Source organism: Jaculus jaculus, chromosome 23 (genome assembly GCF_020740685.1).
Source record: "Jaculus jaculus isolate mJacJac1 chromosome 23, mJacJac1.mat.Y.cur, whole genome shotgun sequence".
Classification (NCBI taxonomy): domain Eukaryota; kingdom Metazoa; phylum Chordata; class Mammalia; order Rodentia; family Dipodidae; genus Jaculus; species Jaculus jaculus.
The window spans coordinates 7,156,710-7,176,839 of NC_059124.1; the positions used below are offsets into that span (position 1 = coordinate 7,156,710).

The 20,130-nt window shown below is 49.7% G+C and overlaps 1 protein-coding gene across 1 annotated transcript; it reads right to left on the bottom strand.

The window, feature by feature from the left end:
- Positions 1-1,208: 1,208 nt before the first annotated feature.
- Fgf6 (fibroblast growth factor 6) lies at positions 1,209-17,533 on the bottom strand. Its single transcript, XM_004668690.2, has 3 exons — positions 17,188-17,533; positions 15,121-15,224; positions 1,209-1,385 (listed from the first exon to the last, which is right to left on the bottom strand). Exons 1-3 carry the CDS (start codon positions 17,531-17,533, stop codon positions 1,209-1,211), a joined length of 627 nt encoding a protein of 208 aa, XP_004668747.1.
- Between the last annotated feature and the right edge of the window lie 2,597 nt (positions 17,534-20,130).

A 20,130-nucleotide genomic window follows, 5' to 3' on the forward strand; every position in this document is an offset into this window, starting at 1 on the left:
AGTCACTTGGGGAACCTCTGCTTTAAATACTTTCAAAGGACAGGAGGCAAGAAGGCATTGTAAAGCGAGGACGCCTCGCTTGGCCACCCGAGTCACAGGATTAGCATGCCTCTCCTGCTGTCGGGAGGAAAGGGGACACACGCTAGAGGTCACGGTGCCCATTGTGCCGCATCCAGGCCACGGGGTGCGTGCGGGATGAGGATGAGCGAGAAGGAAGTGAGGGTATCGGGTGTGAACTTGGGTGACTTTCCTGGATATAGTTGGAGAGGAATCGCCACATGCAGTCCAAAGCCTTCATGCCCTATTTTGCACACCCTCTTTCCTTGCCAAAGAGGTTGCCATTATTAGGATCCTTGTCATCCGAGGTTAAAATAAGCCCCGGTTCAAAGTGAGAAAATGTATGGGCAAGCGGCCTGGCCCTCGCCTGTTCTTGGATACACACAGCTCTGAGAACCTCCAGGCAGAATGGCTCTTCCCAGGACATTCAGGCCCTCCGCCGCTTCTGCAGGCCTTCCCCCAACTGCCCTGGACCAAGAAGTGGGGACGCCCTTCTCCCCCAGCTTCCTCAATCATGCATCCTCAAGTCCCCAGAACCCCCAACAGGCATGAAGTTCAGATGCTTGATCACACTTTTTTTTTTCTGGTTTGTGATTACATCTCACCCCCTCCCCTCTGCCCCCCCCCCCCCCCGCCAGCCCTACTTGCACCTAGAGGACCACAGCTCACTGCCACCCAAGCAGCCCACTGCCGCTTGGTGGCCTCTGAAGGAGAAAGTGTCTGGAAAGAGGTAGAATGGGCGGCGGGGGCGGGGGGGGGCACATCAAACCTGCTGACTGCACAAGTGACATTCTTGAAAGCAGATTCCTGCAATGATGACACCAGGAGAAAGAAACTCGAGGCTTTCAAAGATCTTTGCTCCGAGGATGTGCACCAAGATGCTTGGATTGTGCACGGGACACACGTCTTCCTTGGCCATTTCCTGCTCACAGGGTCACATGCCGCAAGCGTCGTGTATACCTTCTCTTTCAGTCTGAAATGCCAGCTGCAGCCCCCTCACCTGGGTGGGTTACAGGCCACGTGGTCCAGTGGCCAAGGATTTCAACTCAGGTTGATGAGATAAGCCTGAATTAGAAGTCACAGGGCGCAAGAGGACTGCTCTCTTGTGCAAAAGTCTAGCTGTCACCCTGTGATCCTTCATTCATGGGTCCTTATATCCTAGGAAGGAAGTGGGTAACAGTCATGATCGGGGACACCTTGCTGCCCCGCTTTACCCGTCCATATTTGCTCAGGGCGATGTAGGTCCCTCGGTACAGGTCGGACTCATAGGCGTTGTAATTGTTGGGCAATAGAGTCTCCCTGAACTTGCATTCCTCTTGGAAGCTGGGCTGTGAAAGAAACGGACAGACTTAGCGGTCAGCGAACGTGCGGCAGACACCCGCTGGCCACGCAGAGCCGGCCCCTGTGGCGTCCCTTCCCTCCCCTTTGGACTACCACGGGCTGCACATTGTCCTGGGATGACAGAAACATCCAAGCGTGTAGAAAGAGAGAGAGGTTTCAGAGCCCTCTCTCTCTCTCCATGCAGAGGAAGCCCAGGCCAGGGATGTGGTAGGATGGGTGGAGGTCTGTATCCTGTCTGATGGTGGGAGCTGAAGCTACATATTATGCATCCTCTTAGATTCCAGGTGAGGAGCCTCCTAGCAAATCCTCAGGTGAGGGCACTTTCCGTCCAGAGGAAGAGGGGCAGTCACACAAAGCTGTTTCCTCAGGATCGAGGCTCAGGGTTTTAGCCAGTGACCTTTCTACATCTTAGTTGCGTGGGCTTGGACAAGTTCCTCCCCTCTGAGCCTCAGTTCCTTCTCCTGAAGACCCATTTTGTGTGTGTGTCTGTGTGTGTGTGTGTGTGTGTGTGTGTGTGTAGATAGGGGAGAGCATAGAACGTTCCTGTCTTTTTCTTTCCTCTTGTGCTTCTCAGTTCTAAGTTCATTTTCCCTCAATAAAAGCACGTTATGAGCTGGAGAGATGGCTTAGTGGTTAGGACGTTTGCCTGCGAAGCCTAAGGACCCATGTCTGACTCTCCAGATCCCATGTTAGCCAGATGCACAAAGGTGAGGCGCGCACAAGGTCGCACATGCCCACTAAGTGGCGAAAGCATCTGGAGTTCCACTGCAGTGGCTGAGGCCCTGATGCAGCCATTCTCTATCGCTCACTTAAAAAAAAAAAACAAAAAAACAAAGCACATCCTGTTTTGACTTTGAACCCAGAAAGTAGGTAGGTCCTCCTAAAACTGCATCATTCCCTAGGATCACATGGGAGCTGAGATAGTAAGGAGTTGCCATTGGCACAGAAAAAAGAACCTGGTTTCCAGTGAGACAAGTGGTGCCAAGGTACCTGGGGACCATAGTAAATGTCCCTCTTCACCCCCTAGTTTGGAAGAGAACCACGTGAGGACCACCAGCTCATGAGATGAGTGTTGGAACTCTTGCCACACATCAACAAGCTCACCTCCGACAAATCACTCCATTGCCTTTTCCTTTTACACAACAAGAGGACCCCAGGGGTTGCTGCCCTGGGGCTGTCCGCAAGATTGCTCTTGAGCATCTACGGGAAGACAGATCAAAGCAGCAGCTAAAAGACCCCAGGTCTAGGGATGGAGGGATGGCTCAGCGGTTAAGGCCTTTGCCTGCAAAGCCAAAGGACCCAGGTTCAATTCCTCAGGACCCACGTTTAGCCAGATGCACAAGGGGGCGCACGGGTCTGGAGTTCATTTGCAGTGGCTGGAGGCCCTGGTGCACCCATTCTCATTCTCTCTCTCCCTCTCTCCCTCTCTCTCTGTCCAATAAATAAATAAAAATAAAATATTTTTTAAAAGAATGACCTCAGGCCTAAACTTTGATTTAAATGGAGAATTAATAATTAACAAACAAAAGAAATGGAGAATGAAACTGAGAGAAATAGAGTATAATTTCTGTTTCCAGTGGAAGATGAGACCATCTTCCACTGGAAATAACCCAACAAAACACTCGGTGTTGCCTCCCCCTCCCCATGCCAAAGGTGTCCTCTGCTCTCTTCTGAAGGCACCCTACCATGGGCTTCCTGGCCTGGCCAGCAGTGGGGACAGGTGGGCACCCCTTCCTGTTATCGTGAGAGAATGAATGGTAGAAGACAGGACATTAAGATCGCCAGACTCTAGAGCCCTCAGGGCACACCTGACAGCCTTTCAAACAGCACTGGGACCTTGTAGAAATGAGCTTCTTTCCCAGTAGCCTTCAAGATCCCTGAGAAAACTATGTCTGAACAACACTGAAATGGAAGCCTAGAATGAGAGTGGGGGACAGTGAGCCAGGGGTCGTTTGGCCAATGGGAACCTACTTTTATTTGTTTGAGAGAAAGAAAGAGAGAGAATGGGCACTGCAAACGAACTCCAGATGCATGTGCTGCCTTGCGCATCTGGCTAACGTGGGACCTGGGGAATCGAGCCTCGAACCAGGGTCCTTAGGCTTCACAAGCAAGTGCTTAACCACTAAGCCATCTCTCCAGCCCCAGTGGGAACACTTTAATTGCCCCTCTTCATCTCCGTACACACCGTTGAGCGCATTTCCCCTTTCCTCTTTCTCCTGTTTGTCATTTAGAAAGCACATTCACATATAAGGATTTACTTGAGATAAATGTGAAAATTTGTCATTGGCTCATTCATTCCAAACTATGGATATAACTTTCCCTTGTCATGGCTGCTTGGTAAATACTTGTGGAAGGCATGAAAAAAAGTAAGCCCACAAGTAGTGACAAAAACCTAACCAAATCCCAGCACTCGGGAGGCAGAGGTAGGAGGATCACCATGAGTTCGAGGCCACCCTGAGACGACATAGTGAATTCCAGGTCAGCCTGAGCTAGTGTGAGACCCTACCTCAGAAAACCAAAACCAACCAACCAAACAACAAAGAAAAAAGCTAATCAAAGTGGATTATTACTATTTAAATGGTTTATTTGTGCCATAGCTTTGAGACTTTTTTTTGGTGTTCTGGAGAAAAAGTCTTGTTATAGTTCAGGCTGGTCTTGAACTCACAGAAATTCTCCTCAACCTTCCAAGTGCTGGACATTGTGCTACCACAATGTTGGGTTGAGCTCAAGACTAATTATCAACATGAACCTGGGCCTCAGTTCACGCACTGGCACATTGAGAAGGGTGTCACGGGAGCGAGGGTCCACAGAAACAGTGCACGAAAAGTCCTGGGTCCGGAAAATAAAGCAGAAATCTTAGTAACAATTCTTTTTAATTATTTTGTTTTTATTTATATTTATTTATTTGAGAGTGACAGACAGAGAAAGAGGCAGTAGAGAGAGAGAGAGAGAGAGAATGGGCGTGCCAGGGCTTCCAGCCTCTGCAAACGAACTCCAGACGCGTGCGCCCCCTTGTGCATCTGGCTAACATGGGACCTGGGGAATCGAGCCTTGAGCTGAGGTCTTTAGGCTTCACAGGCAAGCGCTTAATCACCAAGCCATCTCCCCAGGCCCTTAGTAACAATTTTATTGCTCTTTTATGATCTTCTAGCTGAATTATGTATTCGCTTACCGTTAAATCCCTAGAGGACCTTTTCTTGCCCCCAAAAACCAATCCCACCTGATTTGCTTCCTGGACAACTGAGCGTTGAAGCTCTGCAGCTTTTGAGCGACTGACAGGGAGGGGAGACTGTGACCTTGCCTCAGCAGGACGAGGGACGACAGGATGGCCAGTGTCACGCCGCTGGCCAGCAGACGGCATGGACTGTGGGCTTTTTACCTGTGTACCCTGGGCAGCGTTGGCCACAGGACTTAAGGCTGCGGGTGTGCAAAACTTGGAGTCATGAGCCTAGGAGGAACTGAACTCGAGGTCAGTTGTCAAAGTGAAATTCGAACTGAAGAGACTCTAGTTAAAGGTCTGCCTCAGACCAGCAAGCAAAGCCAAGAGCCCAGCCGGTGATCCAAGATGAACTCGTGTCCATGGGTCCACCAGGCTGCAGAGAGATGGCTGTAAGCCCAGCCCTGTGGACAACAGAGACTGGACTGGTTGGTCGGCCAGTCTGACCCAAACCGGCAGTTCCAGGCTCAGTGAGAGACTCCACCTTAAAGTCACATATGAAGGAGCAATGTCAGAGGGCACCAAGCTTCTCCTTTTGCCTCTGCCAGTGTGTGCATTGTACAAAGGCATATGCACACCCTACACCACTCACACCGTATCATACACACACACACCACACCCAGGGCATCCATATGGAGCAACAAAAATTAAAAATTAATCTCAAAGGAATATAAATTACCAGGGAAAATCATGTTGGTAAGAGTAAATCATATCATAATTAATACGTTTAGCTGGGGATGCCTGCCCGCTGTACTCAGGGAGCGGACACTGGAAGATCTCAAGTTTGAGGTTGGCTCGGGCTACGTAAGTGAATCTCTGTCTCAAAACAAACCTAAGGGCTGGAGAGATGGCTGAGCGGTTAAGGCGCTCATGCCTGCGAAGCCTAAAGACCTAGGTTCGATTCTCCAGGTCCACGTGAGCCAGATGCATGGGGTGGCCCATGCATCTGGAGTTTGTTTGCAGTGGCTGGAGGCCCTGGCGTGCCCATTCTCTCTCTCTCCCTCTCTCTGTCTCTAGTAAATAAATAAATAAATAAAAATAAAATCTTTAAAATAATAATAATAATGCTCAAGTTTGATATATGTATGGCTTCTTATTTCATTTCATTTCATTTATTTATTTATTTTTAGGTGAGTTCTCGTTCTAGTTCAGGCTGACCTGGAATTCACTATGAACTCACAGCGATTCTTCTACCTCTGCCTCCCGAGTGCTGGGATTAAAGGCGTGTACCACTACGCCCAGCCAAGGCTTCTTATTTCAAACTACCCCCCCAAAAAAAATTAAAAATGAAAAAGGTAATAATTGAAGTCTAGGGAAAAAAATAAATAATTTCAGAGTCAGAAAGCTATTTCTAAGCAAGATACACACACACATACACACACACACAGAATCACAGGACATGAAAAAGAACTAGTAAATCTTACTTCTGTCTGAAAAACGTTATCTCAAACAAAATATAAATGGCAAACTGGATTAAAATACAAGCTCACATAGGTCAAGGAGAACATTTCATAACTACAGTCAGAATTCTCCACTTACTGGAACATGAATATTTATAAACAGAAAAGTCTTAGAATGGAGCTATAAATAGCATTCACGCATAAGAAAACATGGCTAATTAAAGAAATGCAAATCATGGGGCAGGGATCAAGTGTGGGGTTGTGAATTCTCACTTAGTGCTCTTTGCTGTATATTGCTAAAACCTCTATTAAAAAAAATCGGACAATATCTACCAGAATTAAAAATGGCAAGCCAGGCATGGTGGCGCACGCTTTTAATCCCAGCACTCGGGAGGCAGAGGTAGGAGGATCACCGTGAGTTCAAGGCCACCCTGGGACTTCATAGTGAATTCCAGGTCAGCCTGCGCCAGAGTAAGACCCTACCTCGAAAAACAAACAAAGAAACAAACAAACAAATAAAGAGATAAAATATCCAGCAGCTCTACTTCTAGAAAATTGCCTTTCTCTTGTCCTTCTACTTGCACAAAAGTTGTCAACGTTCCTTGTAACAGTAACGGGCCAAAACCAACCAGAGCATCTAAAAAGGAGGGAGCAACTGACTCAGTTATGATGGGTCCATGCAATGGGCTACTAGAAGCTACAAGAATGGGGCTGGAAGGATGGCCTAGCAGATAAGGCTCTTGCCTGCAAAGCTAAAGGACCTCGGTTCAATTCCCCAGGACCCACGTTGGCCAGATGCACAAGGGGGCGCATGCGTCTGGAGTTCGTTTGCAGTGGCTGGAGGCCCTGGAGCACCTATTCTCTCTCTCTCTCCCTCCCTCTGTCTCTTTTCCTCTCTCAAATAAATGCATAATAATAAAAGAATATAAGAAACCGGGGATGGGGAGCTGGCTTGCAGGGTACAAGCACTTGCTCTGCAAGGATTAGGGTCTGAGCTCAATCCCCCAGAACCCACTATGTTTACAGCCACCCACGGAGAAAAAAAAGTGTAAGTGGGACGTTCTGGTTTTCTAAGAGTCTCTGTCTCGGGGAGGTAAGGCAGGCCAGGTATTGAGCAGCACACCCGATGTTTTCCTTTGGCTTTCTTTCACATGGATGTGCACAGGGAAGGTGTGTGCATCTACACACACATGCACATACCATGCATAAACACACACTCTCTCACGCACACACACACAAAAGCCTTTGTGCATTGACATGCAATTATCTCGAAGACATATTGCCAAGTGAAGATGCACGGTTTGTGTAGTGTGCTCCTGTTAGCATGATTTAAAAAAGAAAAATAAGTGTGTCAGGCTGGAGAGATAGCTTAGTGGTTAAGCGGTTGCCTGTGAAGCCTAAGGACCCCGGTTCGAGACCCGATTCCCCAGGACCCACGTTAGCCAGATGCACAAGGGGGCGCACGCGTCTGGAGTTCATTTGCAGTGGCTGGAGGCCCTGGTGCACCCATTCTCTCTCTCTCTCTATCTGCCTCTTTCCCTCTCTGTCTGTCACTTTCAAATAACTAAATAAAAATAAACAAAAAATTGAAAAAAAATAAGTGTGTCGGCACACATGCGCATACCTAGTCATTCCTGGAATAGTTCACAAAGGAGTTTCTGAGGAGGACTTCATAGGTACCAAGACAACGCACGCCAGTTCTCTGGAAAATTCTTCTGTGATTAATTATGTTCATAGTTTTCTACCTGAGTATTTCTTTTAATATTTCATTTTCATTTTTTAGGGTTTTTTAAATTTATTAGAGAGAGAAGGAGAGAGAAAGAGGCAGATAGAGAGATAGAGAGATAGATAGAGAGAGAGAGAGAGAGAGAGAGAGAGGGAGGGAGAGAATGGGCACACCAGAGCCTTCAGTCACTGCAGATGAACTCCAGATGCATGAGCCCCCTTGTGCATCTAGCTTACATGGGTCCTGGGGAATCGAACCTGGGTCTTTGGGCTTCATGGGCAAGTGCCTTAACCACTAAGCCATCTCTCCAGCCCCCAGATAAGTAATTTATTTAAAGTGGGGAAGGAATTCAGGGTGGAAGAAGGGCTGAGAAGTGGAGTGAGAAAGCTCATTTATTTATTTTTCCAGCAGCAGTGGTCTCCCTGGGTGTTGCTTCAACCCCTCGACCCACTGCTTTTCCTTTTGTCCTAACTTGGTGTCTCTGGAGAGGGACCTGCCCTGCCGGTTTGCAGGAGAATTTATTTATTTATTTGTTTATTTTGGTTTTTTGAGGTAGGGTCTCACTCTAGCCCACGCTGACCCGGAATTCACTGTGTAGTCTCAGGGTGGCCTCGAACTCATGGCGATCCTCCTACCTCTGCCTCGCAAGTGCTGGGATGAAAGGCGTGCGCCACCACGCCCGGCAGAATTTATTTCTGATCCGGATGGTGGTTAAGGAGGAAGGTTTGTGTGCTGCTTGCAGACGTCAGGATCTTAGAGTGGTAGGAGACAGGGCGGAGGAGGAGAAAGGGTGCGTGAGGAGCTGAACGTTTGGTTGGAGAAATGTAACAAGCGCTGCCCACAGCTGTGGTCTAAGTGAGTCCACCTGAGAACCAGCCTGCCCACACTTGGGTCCCTTGAAACATCACTGAACTGGGCATCACTGCTATATGCAGGTGGCCTTGCATACTGCAGGGCTTGTGCCTCCACATCCAATCAACCACGGACTGAAAACGTTTGGAAAAAGCTTCTATCGAGCGTGGTCAGAATGTTTAAACCATCCCTTAAAGAAATCATCTGACACCCGTGTACAGAGTATTTACCGTGTATTAATCATTAAAAATCATTTAGGGGTCTGGGCGTGGTGGAGCACACCTTTAATCCCATCACTTAGGAGGCAGGGCTAGGAGCATCACTATGAGTTTGAGGCCAACGTGAGACTCCATAGCGAATTCCAGGTCAGCCGGGGCTAAAGCGAGAGGTAGGGACTTAGAAGAAGAAAAAAAAAAAAAATTTAAAGCTGAGCGTGCTGGTGCACACCTTTAATCCAAGCACTTGGGGGAGGCAGAGGTAGGAGGGTCACAGTGAGTTTAAGGCTACCCAGGATTACATAGTGAATTCCAGGCCAGCCTGTGCTAGAGTGAAACCTTACCTCGAAAAACCAAAATAAATAAATAAATAAATAATAATAATAATAACTTAGAGGGCTGGAGAGATTGCTCAGTGGTTAAAAGCATTTTAGCCTGAAAGCCAGATGCATTAAGCGGCACAGGTGTCTGGAGTTTGCTTACAGTGGTGAGAAGTCTTGGAATATCCTTTTGTTTCTCTCTCTCTCTCTCTCTGCTTGAAAATAAAAATAAAAATGAGTAAAAGCGTCTAAAAGAACTTTGCTCACTGATCATCATACTTTGCGGGTGGGGGTTGTTGAGGCTGGAACCCAGTGTCTTGCACACCCTAGACCAGCATTCTCTCTAGCTAAGACCCCAGACTCGCTCGGCACGTTTGTGAGGATTAAGTCCGTCACCCGCTTTTAAAGGATTTTCTACTTTTGTGGGTCTCCTGTCTCTTCTCTGTAGCCTGTTGTGTCCCTGGCCTTCCTATAGCTCTGTGTGAACCTGACGGGGAAAACTGACCAAGAAGTTCTGGTTCTGTCAGTGGCCTGCCCTGTTGTGCCCCCAAACCTCTCTGATGCACTTTGGGACCACCATAATGCTCAAAGTGAATGTCATTTTAATAAAAACAACTACCACCTATCATTACTTGAACAAACGAACATGATTCTGCCAGGTCACATGTCCCAGGCCTTCCAGTCTCAAACACAAGTGTGACAATGTTTTATATTGCACGGAAGTCTAAAAAGACACGTGTGGAACAAAATCTACTTGAAAAATAGCCTTCAGGGCTGGAGAGATGGCTTAGCGGCTAAGGTGCATGCCTGCGAAGCCTAAGGACCCAGGTTCGATTCTCCAGGTCCCACGTAAGCCAGATGCACATGGCGGCGCATGCATCTGGAGTTCATCTGCAGGGGCTGGAGGCCCTGGCATGCCCATTCTCTCTCTCTCTCTCCTTCTCTCTGTCTCTAATAAATAAATATAATGAATGAAAACTAGCCTTCAGCTTTTCCTGTGGAGAAGGGCACTTTCAAAGGAGCACATTTCTGTGTGTTTGAAGTGAGATGCCTCTGGCATAAATACACCTAAATCACCTATCCTCTTTTCTTTATTCAGAGTCAAGCCACACCTGTCCTCAAAGATCTTTGTCCTGTGACTACTGGTCACATGCAGGGAAGGGCACCAGGGAGAGGCAGGGCGTAGGGAGGTATGAAATGAGGGGCAAATATCAGAAAACTGTTTTGTAGCCTCTGACTGCTTCTTTTCCCATCTTAGGTAAAACGGGGGAAGCTTTTCTAGCTCTGCAGATGTAAACTCTTTCTTTCTTTTCACATGTGAACGTGTGTGTGTATGTGTGTGTGTGTGGTATGCATGCACGCAGATTCCCGTGTGTGGGCACGTGTGTGTGTGCAGATGTGGGTGCTCTTGTGTGCATGTCTGTGGAGAGGCCAGGAGTCTATGTCCAGTATTTCCTCTCTCCATTTCATTTTATAAAATATTTTATTTATTTATTTGCAAGGAGAGAGAGAAATGGTCACCGCAGAGCCTCCAGCTGCTGCAAAGGGAATCCAGATGCATGAGCCACTTTGTGCGTCATCCGGCATTATGTAAGTACCGGGGGAATCGAACCAGGGTCATTAAGCTTTGCAGGCAAGCTTCACTGTACTTCGTTGAGACAGGGCCTCTCGCCGAGCCAGGAGCAAGTCCCAGGGTTCTGTCGGGTCTCCACTTGTCCAGTGCCTGGCATGCCAGGCGTCTGCTGCTATGCCCAGCTTCTACGTGGGTGCTGGGGATCCGAACTCACGTCCTGGTGCCTGCATTTCACCCACCGAGCCATCTCCCCAGCTCGCGGGAGATTCTCCAGCCCTCACCCTAACACACGATTGGCCGGAAACTTGTGTTGTTTAAACTGCACTGGCGACGCCAGTGGCGAAGTCCTATCATCAGCTGTACTGCACAGCCCCCCTTTTGGCTGCGTGTCTCCCTTCCTGTAACCCAGGCCCACATTGCTGTGCTCCCCCACAGAGGGAGGCACCCCCTTCTCTGCTAGGTGACAGTGGCAGCTGAGTGGAGGAGGGAAAACCCGGTCCTCTGGGCCCCAAACCCATGTCCCAGATAGTCACCAGGAATGAATTCTGCGTCTTGCGTGTTGTCATCCCACTGCTGGTTGAGAGTGCAAACACAGGGCTGGAGAGATGGCTTAGCGGTTAGGGCACTTGCCTTCAAAGCCTCAGGACCCTGGTTCGATTCCCCAGGACCCATGTAAGCCAGATGCACAAGGTGGCACGTGCGTCTGGAGTTTATTTACAGTAGCTGGAGGCCCTGGTACACCTATTCTCTCTCTCTCTCTATCTGCTTCTTTTTGTTGTTGTTGTTCACTTTATATTTATTTATTTGAGAGCGACAGACACAGAGAGAAAGACAGATAGAGGGAGAGAGAGAGAATGGGCGCGCCAGGGCTTCCAGCCTCTGCAAACAAACTCCAGACGCATGCACCCCCTTGTGCATCTGGCTAACGTGGGACCTGGGGAACCGAGCCTCGAACCGGGGTCCTTAGGCATCACAGGCAAGCGCTTAACCGCTGAGCCATCTCTCCAGCCCTCTATCTGCTTCTTTTCCTCCCTCTCTCCCTCCCTCGCCCCCCTCTCTCAAATAAATAAATAATTATTATCATTATTATTATTTTTGGTTTTGGGGGTAGGGTTTCGCTCTAGCCCAGGCTGACCTGGGATTCACTATTTAATCTCAGGGTGGCCTTGAACTCACAGCGATCCTCCTACCTCTGCCTCCTGAGTGCTGGGATTAAAAGCGTGCACTGCTACGCCTTGCTGAACTTTTGTTGTTGTTTATTTTTATTTATTTGAGAGTGACACACAGACACAGAGAAGGAGACAGATAGATAGAATGGGTGCGCCAGGGCCTCCAGCCACTGCAAACGAACTCCAAACGCGTGCGCCCCCTTGTGCATCTGGCTTACGTGGGTAATGGGGAAATCGAGCCTTGAACAGGGGTCCTTAGGCTTCGCAGGCAAGTGCTTAACCACTAAGCCATCTCTCCAGCTCCTCCTTTTTATTTTATTTTTTGTTTTGTTTTAAACTTTTTTTTATTGACAACTTCCATAATTATAGACAATAAACCATAATAATTCCTTTCTCTCCCCCATTTTCCCCTTCACAAATCCACCATCCATCATCCCCTCCCTTTCTCAATTAGTCTCTTATTTATTTACTTTTTTTTTGAGGTAGGGTCTCACTGTCAGCTCCCCCTTTTTAAAAGAGTGTAAACACAGTTATCATCAGTAAAACTGAAATCACATCAAAGCACAACAGAATTCCTAGTAACACGTCAGTGTGTATTTTTCTCTATCAGTGAGGCCAACACAGCCTCCTTCAGATTCTTATAATTTTAACGGGAATGAACAGGTTGGACTTATCTTATGTCTCCCCTCCAGTCTGGGGACAGTGACTATGCCCAGACTCAGGCAAGTAGCTAGAGGTAGGGCCACAAGTTAGAACTTGGGTACCAGTCTGTCCTGCCCAGTGAATGCATGTGAAGATCTTCCGCAGGACGCGGGGTAGGAGCCCATGGACTCCCCAACGTCCCCATCTGAAAAGAGGGGAGAAAGAACGCACGCTTTTCCCCGGGGGTGCTGTGGAATCATGCTGGTGACAATCTGTGGGATCCCAGAGAAAGAGTAGGAATCAGGTAGATTTAGAGGGGACTATTCATGTCATTCGAGGAGAGAGCGGGGTGATCTGCGCTTAAGCTCTGTACCCCGTTGTCTGAGAAAGGGGATGTTGGGGAGCCTTTCCTAGGTGATCTTTCTCATTCCCTGACCGCACGCACGTAGCTGATTTGTCCCTTCTCGTCACCCCCTATACGCTGCCCCGCCCGCCCTCCCCCCTCCCCCCTCCCCCCAGCCATGAGGACTGTCATTTAGAGGCGGTAGCAGCTGAGCCAGAGGGGGCTTAGAGAGAAATAGTGTGAATGAAATCACCGCCCCGCAGGAGTCTTCCTGGCTCCCTGGATCAGTTGGCAATTGTTTTTTTAGACTGTGATAACTGCCTCTGAGGGGTAGGGTGGGGGAGGCCTTGTTCAGGACCATCTGGTCCCCAGTCACACAAAGCATCAGGTGCCCTGCTTTGGGGCACTGCAGTCCAACTGCACTTTCCAAGGAGGCCCCTCCTCCGCCTTAGAGATGTACGGGCAGGAAAGGCGTTGTCTCAGAGATGCCCTGCCCGCCCCCCTGGCCACCCTTGGGCTCTACTGCTTAGTGAGCCTCTGGAGTTGCCTGATGGGTCTAGGTGCCCCACATTCCCGTTTCTCTCTCTAGGTCAGCGGATTCTAAGGACTGCGGGGCCTGGTGGGAAGGGACTCTTTGGAAAAGACTCACCCCACGGAATGGGGGTGTCTGTTTCACCAAAGCCTCAGCTGGCCACAGGCTGTTCTTGTCACTTTTCCAGAGATTGGCACGACAGGCCCTGGAGAATCCCAACTCCAGCATTTTCCCTATCTGGCCCTGTAGCCCCTCCCCCCCAACCACACACACCCCAGGACTGGCCTGACATTGAAGCAACATGATGCCCCTCACCTGACCGCCTACCCATGCCTCAAATGCACCCAAGGACTTTAAAACGCAAAAGTGGACAGACAGGCGGCCCAAATCCGCCACTCTGTCGAGGCAGGTCTCTTAAGCCGGTCTCTGGAAATCCATGCTTCCAGGCAAGGTTGACACAGACGCACAAGTGCCCCCAAAACTGTGCTGGAGAACCCCTGGCTAGGCCGTAGACCTACCCAGACTTGAGATGTCCACAGTACAGGTTGGAAAGCAGAGGGCGTGTGGTCAGCTCACCCCAGATGTCAATGGGTCAGCTTTGCTTAGATGGTCCCTGAAACCAAGCACCTGTCCTAGGTCTGTGGTTCGCGTCCTGATCCTCACGTCTGTCCTGCCAGGAAAAACCACTTGTTCCACCCCGGGAACAACTCCTGCGTATCTTCACGAACATCTTTCTTGTTTAAATATTTTTAATTTTTCTGGTTTTTTTTTAATTTATTTATTAGACAGAGAGGGAGAGAGAGAATGGGCGTGCCAGGGTCTCCAGCCATTGCAAATGAGCTCCAGACGCATGTGCCATCATGGGCATCGGGCTTACGTGGGGCCTGGGTCCTTAGGCTTTGCAGGCGAGTGCCTTCGCCTCTAGGCCACCTCTCCAGCCCTCTTTTTTTGCTTTCTTATTCCTCCTCTTTCTCTTTCTTTTCGGTGCTGGGGATGGAACCTGGAGCCTTCTGTAAGTGCTCTACCACTGAGCGACACTCCCAGCTCCTTAGCCTCCTTATTTCTGTGAAAAGAACTCTCCAGTCCGTGAACTTTGCAGGATGTTTTCCTAACCTGCATTTGGATTAGGCCAAGTCATGAGCTGAGAGCCCTTGGCAGTGACTAGGTCAGAGAAAACAGGCATTTGGAAAACGTGTTTGCCACTGCACGAGAGCGTGGCATTGCCTCTCCCAAGTGGGCCATGGCAGCAGACAGGTGGGTTGAGACATAGTTCCTGCCGAGGACACTTCTCCAGCCTGTGGGGACTGGGGTACAGGACATAAGACCTCTAAGGATATAGATTTCAACCCACTAATGAAGATGAAAGATGCAGCTCCAACAGGGTGTCTCTAGAAAGGGGGCCATGGGGCAGTGCACCTCTGAACCCAGATGAGAGCTCATACTCTGGTATGGGCTTCTCCCCGCCCTGGAGCTCTCCGAATCACAGTTCTCTTTCATTGCAAAGGTCCCGGCGGTGGAGAACGAGACCACCACGGCCCAGTGCAGAAGTTTTCACTGTGACTCTAGGAGGCGCGAGCTCCAAGCCTTTCACTGGCAACTGTTCCTGTCCCGGCCTTTCTTTTCTCTTCCTAGGCAAAGATTCACCTCTCCAGATTGTACCTGTATTGGCTCCTTCAACTATATACGGCCAGACTTCATGCAGCCTGGAGCGTCCCCCAGCCCGAAGAACTTACCGTGGTGTACAGTCTTCCTTTACTGTTCATGGCAACGAAGAGGGCACTTTTCACTCCAAAGAGGCTCACCACACCTCGCTCCACTGTAGAAATTTCCAGCAGACCTGACAAGGAGATGGGGCCGACATTACCATAGGCTCATGCAAATCGGGAGTGGGGACTTGAGTCCCAAGGGGTATCTAGTTAACCCTCTCTTTTCTAGGTCAGGCCCTCCGTAACCTCTGCCCTTGACCTCTCGAACTTTAGGGTTGCTATGCCCGTTGAACATCCAGTTCCGCAAAGAGGAGTTCTGCATTGGTATTGGAGGCCACTGAGCATCTACTTAAGATTAGCTTTCAGGGCTGGAGAGATGGCTTAGCGGTTAAGGCGCTTGCCTGCAAAGCCAAAGGACCCAGGTTCGACTATCCAGGACCCATGTTAGCCAGATGCACAAGGGGGTACGTGTATCTGGAGTTCATTTGCAGTGGCTAGATGCCCTGGCACACCCATTCTCTCTCTCCCCCACCTCTGTGCTAGCAAATAAATAAATAAAATAAAGATTTTTTTTTTAAAAAAGATCTAGCTTTCAATCTGGCCTTTCACTGACTTGTCTCCCAAAGTCCTTGACTTGGGTAAAAAAAAAAAAAAAAAAAAGGGAGGGAGGGGAGCTGGTAAAACAAAATGTACCTCAACAGTGTGGCACATGCCTGGCACCCTCTGGGTTTAATCCCTAGTGTCATAAAAACACCCCACCTTTTTTTTTTGTTTGTTTTTCGAGTTAGGGTCTCACTCTCATCCAGGCTGACCAGGAACTCACTCTGTAGTCTTAGGGTGGCCTTGACCTCGTAGTGATTCTCCTGCCTCTGCCTCCTGAGTGCTGGGATTAAAGGTGTGCACCACCACGCCCGGCACCCCACCTTTTTTGTTGTTCGTTTAAGATAGGGTCTCATGTAGCCCACGTTGGTCTTGAACTCGCTATGTCATCAACGATGATCTTGATCTCCTGATCCTCCTGCCTCCACCTACAAAGTGCTGGTATTACAGGTACACACCATCACCACCATGCCCAGCTTAAAACATCAGTGTTTAAAGAAAAAGATAGAAAAAGCCAGGCATGGTAGTGCACACCTTTAATCCCAGCACTTGGGAGGCAGAGGTAGGAGGATCGCTGTGAGTTCAAGGCCAGCGTGAGATTACATAGTGAATTCCAGGTCAGCCTGGGCTAGAGTGAGACCCTACCTCAAAAGGGGTGGAAAAAAAAAAACAGTGTTGATCATTATTATTTTAAAAATATTTTATTTATTTATTTATTTGAGAGATAAGGAGAGAGAGAGAATGGGTGCGCCAGGGCCTCCAGCCACTGCAAACGAACTCCAGACGCATGTGCCACCTTGTACAGCTGGCTTACGTGGGCCCTGGGTGATCGAACCTGGGTCCTTCGGCTTTGCAGGCAAGCGCCTTAACGGCTACGCCATCTCTCTAGCCCTTGATCATTATTATTCAACGTGTGTTTCCCACGTTCCGATCTCGTAGACAGTGTGGCTGCCCAAGGCATCCGATGCCTTGTCTGGGCCCAGCAGCTTGCACTCAGCCTGCACCGAGAGGTATGGCCCATGCAGCCGCGGGTCAACACGCAAGACCGGGTCCCGGCGGGGAGAAAAGCGCAGTGAGATAAAGGAGGCGTGCTCTGCCTGGCAACCTCACATCCTTTGCATTTCCTTCTCAAAGAGGGGCGTGTCATACAAGTAGGCGCGTGTCTAATTTGGTCCAGGTATCCTAATTTATCTTGCCGGGCACTGCCTCGTGGTGTGATGGCTCCCAGTGGCCACTGTGGTAAGAACCGGTAATGCTGTGGAAAGTGCTAGCCCAGGAATGGAGGAGCCCCTGGCATCACAGCCTCAGCCTACTGAACCTGCACCTGCGTGGGCAGGGTCAAAAGCAAGATGCCTAGGCGGGCATAGCGTTCCTCCCTTTCTTACTGTGCGGCCCCACCCACCAACCCCAGCCCCTCCATCTCTCTGCCTTGCTTGCAACCCCCCCCCCCCACCAGGCCCATGAGGCACCCAACTGGCCGCTTCCAACACTCACTGTAAGGGCTCTCCTCGTGTGTTCCACGGATCCGGCCGTCGGGGGGCACCTGGAGGTGGAAGCCGATGCCCACGTTGCAGTAGAGTCTCCGCTGCCGTTTGATCCCCACCAAATAGCCACTTTCCCAATTCACCCCTGCGATCTCTCCGGCTAGCCCAGCACGAGACCTGGACAGCAGGGTGCCCCAGCCTCTGGAGTCCAGCGGTGTGCTGTTGGTACGGGACCCCGCGGGCGAGGGCACCGCCGTGCCCACGAGGGCGCCCAGGAAGACAAGAGCCTGCAGCGTGCCCTGGAGATGTGCTCCTCTCCGGAACATAGTGATGAGCAGCCTCTGTCCCCGGGCCATCCACCTTGCCTCTCAGGCACGTGGTCAGAATTAATGGCCCTAAAAATACCGCCCTTCTGGTTTTCCTCCCCTCGGCATGGTGGCAGGGGCTTATTTTTGGAAGGCAAATGAAGGCTGCTGACATGAAACCGAAGCTTGCTTCAGGCACTTGGGTTGAGGCTGAACCCGGGCCGGTGGGGACCATGGCTTTGGGGCTGCCCACTGGTGCCTACCCAAGTTTATTCGATGTGATTTGACCTGTCTTTATAGTTCAGCAGCCCAGCCCTCCCCTCCACCCTGACGTCAGCCAGCCCAGCTCACTTATCCAGAGCTGTAACATTAACCTGCTCCTGGGCCTGGCTGCCTCCCCAGAACCCCCCCCCCCATCACCCTCCCCACTCCCCAGGGATTCTGGGAGTCTACTGTCATTCCAACTATGAGGTAGGAATGAAGTTAGCAGGGAGCATCTCTGGGGGAGGAGGGAGCTGGCTGGGGGCCCAGGGGAAGAGAGAAGCTGAGGCCACCAGGACCCAAATTGGGCAGCACTTCTTGGCCTGGCCACTCTAGCTTCCTTATTTAGAGGGCAAAGGGTAAAGCCGGGGATGGGAGAAGGCGTGCTGGTGACAGGTGATGACAGTGACCTACGAGCCATTCTCAATACCTTTTTCATGGAAAGAGCTCAGGGCTGAGGAGGAGGGCCCTTCTAGCGGGAGAGACCAGAGATTTGAGGCTCTGCATGCAATTGTCTCTCCAGGGAGTCTAAGGGTTGCAGAGGCGGAGAGTTGGGACCACCTTCTCCTGCCCACCATCCTTCTCCTGGCTTTCCTCCAGGCTGGAAGTGCCCTTCCCACAGCCCGCTGGCCATCCTCCTACTTCAGCTCTCCCCTGGCTTCTGATGGATATTATTTTCATTTTATAGATGAGCAAGCTGAGCTTTAGCGAGGTCATGTGGCTTGCTTGAGTTACTGTGACCAATAAGCGACAAGGCCAGAGTTGAAAGACGCTGTGTAGGCCCAAACTCTGTGTGACATTCCTTGGAAATAGAATTCAGAAACCAGGCGCGGTGGCGCATGACTTTAATCCCAGCGTTCGGGAGGCAGAGGTAGGAGGACTGCTGTGAGTTCAAGGCCACTCTGAGACTACATAATGAATTCCAGGTCAGCCTGGGCTAGATTGAGAAAAAAAGAGAGAGAATTCAGATTTCCAGACTGGCCTACACTCAATTTTGTTCTTTTTTTTTTAAATTTTTTTTTTCGTTCATTATATATTTATTTATTTGAGAGTGACAGAGAGAGAGAAAGAGGCAGATGGAGAGAGAGAGAATGGGTGCGCCAGGGCCTCCAGCCACTGCAAACGAACTCCAGACGCGTGCGCCCCCTTGTGCATCTGGATAACGTGGGTCCTGGGGAATTGAGCCTCGAACCGGGGTCCTTGGCTTCACAGGCAAGTACTTAACCACTAAGCCATCTCTCCAGCCCTCAATTTTGTTCTTTCTATGCCAAGTGGCTATCACAGAATTGTTTCAGTAGCTCAAAAAGTGACTGTTATTTATTTGTGCAGGCATGCATGTGTTCATGTGAGTGTGCATGTGCCCTGTGTGCACATGCATGTGGAAACCAGAGAAAAACTTTAGGGGTCAATCCTCAAGAACGCCTCAGGGTCTCTCGCTGGACTGGAACGTGCCCGGTTAGGCTCAAATGAATGGACAGAGAGCTCCAGGAATCTTTCTGTTTCTGCCACCCCACTGCTGGGATTAACATGCCACGACTCTGTGTGTGTGTGTGTGTGTGCGCGTGCGTGCGTGTTTGTGTGTGTGCATGCGTGTCCAATATATCGTAATCCCACTTACACCTAATTATCTTCTCACTTACCTCTTCCTCCTGGAAAAATCTTTCTTCTCTCCATTTAATCCCCTTCCCATTTTTCTGCCTTTTGTTTTTTACCTACTCAGTTAAAATAGGGTCACTTGGCATAATGATGAGTGGGGTTATTTACTGGAGAATGGGCTATAACTGGAGGCCATAACCCCCTCCCCAACTCCCAGCAATTGTCAGATGCCACCTAGCTATTCTGAGAGGTATGGGGGTCTCATGGACCCTTCCCCAATCCATGATGAAATATAGGCAGGCTCAGTCTTGTTCAGAACGCATTTGCTGTGAGTTCATGTGTGCAACCATAATGTTATACCCAGAAGTCAGCATTCCTCCATTCCCATTTTTTTTTTTTTCCGCTCTCAGCCACATCCTCTGCCTTGGAGGGTGTGGCTTAGATGTTCAGGGTTGAGCATGCGCCATTGCTTATTCTTGGTTACTTTGCCAGCTATGCGTCTCTGCCCGTTGCATAAAAATCTTCTGTGGCCAAGGCTAGAGCCGTTCCACTCTGCGGAACAAACACAGATGTTTAGAAGGCAGTTGAACACGATGTCTGTTTAGCATAACCACAGTCATAGTTTCCTTGCTAAGGCTTATTTCCCTAGCCACAGGCTTTTGGCATCATTTACAGAACCAGACATGTGATTTACCTTCTGTGAAGCCGGCCTCATATCCACGCGGAGAGCAGTTAGTTACTTCCATAACTTTCATGCCATTCTTGCTCCAGTGGGCACATCTTGCCTGGCA